This window comes from Peromyscus leucopus, chromosome 15 (genome assembly GCF_004664715.2).
Source record: "Peromyscus leucopus breed LL Stock chromosome 15, UCI_PerLeu_2.1, whole genome shotgun sequence".
NCBI lineage: Eukaryota > Metazoa > Chordata > Mammalia > Rodentia > Cricetidae > Peromyscus > Peromyscus leucopus.
The window spans coordinates 49,140,246-49,147,041 of record NC_051076.1 but is presented as its reverse complement, the minus strand read 5'-3'; the positions used below and the strand labels follow the sequence as shown (position 1 = coordinate 49,147,041).

The window sequence follows — 6,796 nt, the reverse complement described above, 5'->3', positions numbered from 1 at the left end:
GGATGTGCTTCCTCATGGGAGGCCTTGCCTTTGTGAGGGGGAATGGGGATGTGGGTTGTGGAGGGGGAGGCTGGAGGGAGGAGGGAAGAGAGGGATCTTTGATTGGTGTGTAAAATGAATGAAAAATTTTTTCTTAATAAAAAAAAGATACTAAATAGCAGTTCTTAACACTATTTCCTCTAACGATAAATACAGCATTTTTTAAAAATAAATTTGATTACATTTAGTGTTATTTTCCATTATTAATATGTGATTATTGCCTGTTTATCAGGTATAGAGAATATTTATAGGTTTACATCAGTGACAGATACCTATACCTAGTTAAATTTTAATTTCTTTGTATAATTGCTTAAATATTTCAATGTGCCAAATTAGCGTATTCAGAAGTTCATACTAAAGCGTTTCTTAGATTTTTTATTAATATGAAAGTATTATTTAGCAAATACTTATATTCACTAGTAAGTTAAGTATGACAGTTTGATTATTACATATTTGTGAGATAATACTAATTTGAAGATGAAAAAATATGTCTTCTATTCACTATGAATCACTATATCACTTCTGTTCACTATGAGCCATAGATTGAAATGTAGTGATGGGTAGTGTTTCTACTAACCACTAACAGGTCACATCTATTGTCTTGCCATTGGTTACTGTGATAGCACACAGTCCATTCTGCTTTAGTAATTCTGAATTCACTGCTTTGCATTTGTGGCAGTGGTCTCTCAGGCTCCAAATTATTAATCACTATACATCAACACAAGTTTATACTTATGAGAAGAAATGAGTTAAACAATACTTCAAACATAAAGTTAAACTGTATTAGTAATAGACATGCACATTTCTAAACAAAGGTTCATTCACCCATTGAACCAAGAACGTTTTTGGAGCAACTGGGATAATTGATGTGACCATCAATGCACATTGTACGTAATGGAGGTCTTCTTTTTGTCTGTTTATATCCAGATTTACACTGAAATTCAACATAGTCTCCTGATCGGATATAAAGCTTTTTGTTTTCTCTCCATCTGTAAATTATGTTATGTCTTTCCATAATTTCTTCCAATATTACACATGCACCTGAAAGAAAAATTACCAAAAGTTTATTAATACATAAACCTACAGTGACTCAGCTTTCAAATATTATTTCTCAAATATTATTAAAAAACTGTATTAAACCAGCACATTAGAATCAGTTTGTATTGAAATAGCAAATAGTATCAAAACAATGTTTTTTAATGTGATAATTAGATTTCAAAACAAGAATACCTAATGTGAATGAAATAAGACACCAGGATTTCAGGACATTTGTGGTTGTTTGCATTGATTTAGGTATTGGGCAAAGGTAAAAAATGTGAACCTTGACATGTACGTGCTATTCAGACCTAATGTTCAGTGAGATGACTATACTGAAAAAGATTGCTCTTAGAAAGCCAAACCATAATCACCTTCATGATGATCATCACTCACTCACAAGGCTGTAACTATGAATAGTGATTATTGTATTATGATTTTGATTTTCATAGTTTAAAAAATAATTCTATCAAGTTTTCACACTGGGTAAGTTAGTAACCTGCTTGGAAAGCAGCTTCAGCAACTACAACCCTCTCCCTTGGCCTTCTTTACATTGCTAGAAAACCAAGAAGGCATAATGTCCAAGTTCATGCTGTGTGCAACCAATTCATTTGGTGCTGCCATCCTGCCCCACAACACATCTGATCATACAATACTGTAAAGGCTGGGACTAAGTGCTACAGAGTGGGTGGTAAATTCCCATAACCACATCTCCCATTGCAGCATCTGGTGTCATGCCACTGTCTAGTCAGAGGAGAAGCCTTCTGACCTCTCTCTGCTGAGGGGTTTCAGGAAAAATAGCCCTTGGGAGTAGCAGATCTGCCAATAACAGTTTCTGAGAAAACCTGCATCATCTTCTATGAGCTACCACACCCACTGTAGGAATCTTGACACATTAAGAGCCTGGTACCCTGAGCTGTCTCTATCAACCCACCTGTCAGTTGAAAAGTTTTAAAAAATCATTTTTTTAAAAAAAAACACAATTATTTCCAAGGGAAAACAGAAAAATAATTAAAGAAATAAAAAATCCAATGGGGGTTGTGAGTGAAAAAATTTATGGACAAGATACAGTTTGAAACAGACTCAAATAATTGAAAATTTGACAGCTGTATAAGTTAATTAAAATAGGTAAAAAATGTCATTAGGAGAAAAATCCTGACCATTCCAAATGACAATTCTAACTGTTCAGAAGTTCATTGGGATGTATCAACTTGGAGTCAAATAACCAACCAACCAAAAAAAAACAATAAAAAATAAAGCATAACAAATTAAAAACTGAATGAATGCATATCTAACATGACTAACTAAATGTGCTCTAGAGAGAGCAACATTCAAAAACGAAGTATAACTACCAACATCAAATATTAAATACATATAAATCCCACGAAAACAGAAGATATAATAAAAGTATAGAGAAGAGGCAAATATAGGTACAAAAATTCTTTTAAAAGTTTGTTTTAGAGCTGGGTGGTGATATTTTATTTGTGCTCTACCAAATAAAGCTTGCCTGAAAATTAGAAGAAGGAGATAGCCACTAGTTAACCATAAAAGTCTGGAGGTGTGTACAGACAGACAGGAAGTGATAGAGCTGGGCAGAGAGAGGAAGTGATAAGATGGGGTGGAGAGAGAAGCTTGCTCTCTTTTGGCTGAGGATTTTGTAGGAGTAAGAACTAGTGGTTTACTCTCTGCCTCTCTGATCTTTAAGCTTTTACCCCAATATCTGGCTCTGGGTTTTTTGTTAATAAGACTGTTTAGAATTCATGTTACAGGTCTCTGAATCTTTTGCCTCCTCTTGGAACTCTTTCCCTTCTGTTGGGTTGCCATGTATTTATATGATAGTTTTTGCCTCATCTTATTATATTTTATTTTGTCATGCTTGGTTTTTATCTCCTAGATTCCTGTTCTTTTGTATTGAGAGACAGAAAGGGAGTGGATCTGGGGGCAAGAGGAAATGGGGAGGTAATTGGGAGGAATCAGGGTATGTTGTCTGAAAAGACTGTTTTCAATAAATAAAAAATGACTATATGATCAGGATTAAGTAACAGGTGTCCATTCTCCCAAATCTTTTACTGAAGTATCAGAATTTGAATTTTAACAATTTGGAAAATAAAATATACAATTATTGGGGAGAAAGTCAAATCATTTTATTCTTATTCATGTAAATCCCAAAAGCTCATCCAAAATATAAGAACTGAAAACAAAACTGATTAAGTAGTGATATTCAGTATCATTATACAAAAATCAGCCCTTTACTATAGATCAATTCCATTATTTCCTGAGAATTAACAATAAAAGCAATCTTGTTATCATTAATGTCTAAAAAGTTAATCTAGCAATTAATTTAACAACTGAAGTGACAGTCTTCTACCACACTATCAGTTAACTGCTGAAAGAATCTGAAAAGACAAAAAATGAAGAAATTTGTTTATTAATGTATCGTAATATTAATATTTAAATGTCCATGATTTCCATGCCAGTTAGGATACTCTGTGAAACCCCAATGAAGTACCAATAACATTTTCCCACACAAATGTGTAGCTTTCCATTATCAAACTAGACAGTGGAGTGTGCCCGTAGGCCAAAATCTTTCTGAGATTTTACAGTAGGAGTCAGGCATTCATTCCTGACTTGGGTTGAAAAACCTGGATTCACTTCATAGGGACAAACAGTCATATTATTTTAAAAGCCAGCGAGTCTTTTCCTCCCCACCAGAAAGCTGGTGCCAACCTGTGTTATTTGGTTGACAGCCTGTCAGTTAATAAACTAAGAGATGAGCTACCTCTGTTGCAATTCTCTCTCTGCATGGTCCCTCCCTGCACTCCCCGCTCTGTGGGGACTTTTTGGTATCTGAGCTGATAAATGCCTGCCTTACCTCTGTCTGACCTGTGTATGCAAGTTAGGTGCATTTTGCTTGTCCCTTTATTGTTAAGCTATATATAAATTAGCCTGTTACCCCAGTAAACAAGCTGCCCCAGACGCAGATTTCCAAGTTGTTCCTTGCACTTATATATTCACAGTCCTCTGGCACCCTAGCCTCTGTTCTCCCCTGGGTCCTAAGACCGCCCCACCTGCCATGAGACTTGGGAAAAGGGGATGGATAACAGCACAAGAGGAGGGGTTCTAAGTTCGATGGAAGTACAATAGAATAAATAAACAAATGGAACTTGAGCAAAAAGAATAAAATCTGGAGCTATCATAATACTGCATTTAGTTATATACTAAGAGCCCTACAGTAACCAGAACACCATGACACTGGGAGAAAGGTCCAATGAATGAGAAAAGAGATCTGAAAAATTGATGTATGGATCTAATGTTAATTGATATTAATAGTTTCCAAAACATATGTAAGAGAACTTATAGCATATCCAATAAATGATACAAGGATAATTGATATCCATGTGGAAATTAATAAAATCTGATTCCTGCCTCTCATTCTGGGGGAAAATAATCAACTCAAAGTTGGTCAAAGACATAAACGTAAGAACAGAAACACTGAACTTACAAGGAAAGACAACAGGATAATACTTCACTGATTTTGGGCACTGAATGTTTGGCTGGAATCCCAAAACATAAGACACAACAGCAAACCTTGGTCAGTGGAGTATATCACAATGAAATACTTGTGTATAGCAAAGAACATAATCAATACAATTAAGGAATGACAGCCTGTAGACTTGGAGAAAATGATTGTCAGTTTTTCATTGTCAGGGGTTTATATATGCCATATAAGGAGTTTCCTATGTCAAGAATAAATACAGAATTCAAAATACTTTTAAAAAGGAAAACAAGCCACCCAACACTGGGTAAAATTATCAGACACTTTACAAAAGAATAAATATACATGCTTGTGGGAAAAAAAGATACTTAATATCATTAGTTATCATTTCACTGCCAATCATAGCTCCAATGAGATACCTTATCATCCAGTTAGAATTGTGTTAAAGAAAGGAACACTTAAAACTTCCAAATGCTTGTGAGTATGTAGTGGAAAATAAACTCAAAAGCTGTTAATGGGAACATGAGTTTGTGCAGTTACTATGGAGAACAATATTGACATTTCATGAAAATCTAAAAATATATCTTTCATATTCTGTCCCTGTATCCCTCTTTTGGTATGTACCCAGAGGAAACGAAATCAACCTATTCAACCTGCATATATACTTTTAATGCACATTACTATATCGTAGTATCTAAGATGGGAAAACTGTCTAGATGCCCACCAATAGATGAACTTATAATGACAATGTGCTATATTTATACAAGAAATATTTTTCAGACATTATAGATAATTTCTATTATTTTAGTTAGAAAAAGGCATTCAAGGTCATTAAGTGAAATGAGGCAAACACAGGAATACAAGTCCTTTGTTTTCTTTCTCACAGAGTGGAAAGAAAAACTAAAATTCCTCTTGAATGCCTGACAGTGACTGATACAAGCTAGATGATTTAAATTAAGGGAAGGGGAGCTTATGTGAGGGATACTAGATTTGATAAGTACAAGGTATATACAGGTGTGGTGATTTGAACAAGAATGGCCTCTGTACTGGCTGGTTTTGTGTGTCAACTTGACACAAGCTAGAGTCATCAGAGAAGAAGGAGCCTCAGGTGAGGAAACTGTTATGGTGTCTTTTCAAAGCAACAGAGCACTGACCGAAACAATGGGTACAGAAATGTCATGCTGGTACAAAGTTTTATGGATATCAACATATGTTAGCAAAAATTCAATAATAAAGAATAACATGCATAATTATATTTGCCAATGTTTTTTGTTTTCTTTTCATTTTTGAGATAGGGTTTCTCTATATAGTTTTGATGCCTGTCCTGGGTTTAGCTCTGTAGACCAGGCTGGCCTCGAACTCACAGATATCTGCCTGCCTCTGCCTCCTCAGTGCTGGGATTGAAGGCAGACAACACCACTGCCTTCATAAACTATTTTTATATAAAAAAGAATCTAATAATCTTGCTTTCCTCACAAGCTGATATTTGGCAATGAAATACTAAGCAAAAGAGTACTTTTAGTGTGTGAATGTTATTAACAGAAAAATATCCATATCATGAAACTGAATCTCCTATGATCTATAAGAATGAGGTACTTACGTAAACATTTTGGTGGCTCTGACCACTCTCCATTTCTACATGTTATTTTCTTGTTGCCCTGTAGTTGGTACAAGGACTGGCACTGATATTCAACTGATGATAATGGTGCGTATACTGGCAATGGGAAGGAGGTGATGTCTCCATTGTCAATAGGAGGAGGAGGCCCACATTTCCCTGTTGAATCTAAGAACACAACATTTGAATGTTTGAGAAACTAAATCAAAGTACATGCTTAAACAGAACCAATGAAAGTATAATGCTAAACAAGACTTTAGTGATTTCTGGCTACAGAAATGATTACTAGAAGAAATTTCAATTATATAAACAGAGAATTATAAGTTCTTCCTTCCTTCTTACCTAAACACTTAATGAAATGGAACAAACATGTCTGCTCTGCTCTGAAGCCTTTCACTGCTCATAAATGGACTAATAGCTTCTTAGCACACAGACTCCAATGTAGACAGGCAGAGTTTCTTTGTTTTCAAGACACCAGAGTATTTTTTTGCTCTATATATTCCTTATCTTCATCATCACTTTTTAGCAACACATACTTATAGACAAGAATGTAAAGCTTTTAAAGTTACAGAAGGCAAAAGAGGCTTTCTGTATCCCTGATGTGGGTGAAG

The 6,796-nt window shown here is 35.1% G+C and overlaps 1 protein-coding gene across 7 annotated transcripts in view; it reads right to left on the bottom strand.

Moving 5' to 3' along the window:
* Nucleotides 1-405: 405 nt before the first annotated feature.
* Nucleotides 406-6,796, bottom strand: part of LOC114707193 (complement factor H-like) — a 148,878-nt gene continuing 142,487 nt past the window's right edge. For all 7 annotated transcript variants that reach the window (XM_037211350.1, XM_037211351.1, XM_037211349.1 and 4 more), the window contains 2 exons: nucleotides 6,171-6,353; nucleotides 406-1,080 (listed from right to left, as the gene is read on the bottom strand). In XM_037211350.1, the coding sequence (XP_037067245.1) occupies nucleotides 857-1,080; nucleotides 6,171-6,353 (407 nt within the window). In that variant the 3' untranslated portion in view covers nucleotides 406-856. The remainder of the gene's footprint in view (nucleotides 1,081-6,170; nucleotides 6,354-6,796) is intronic.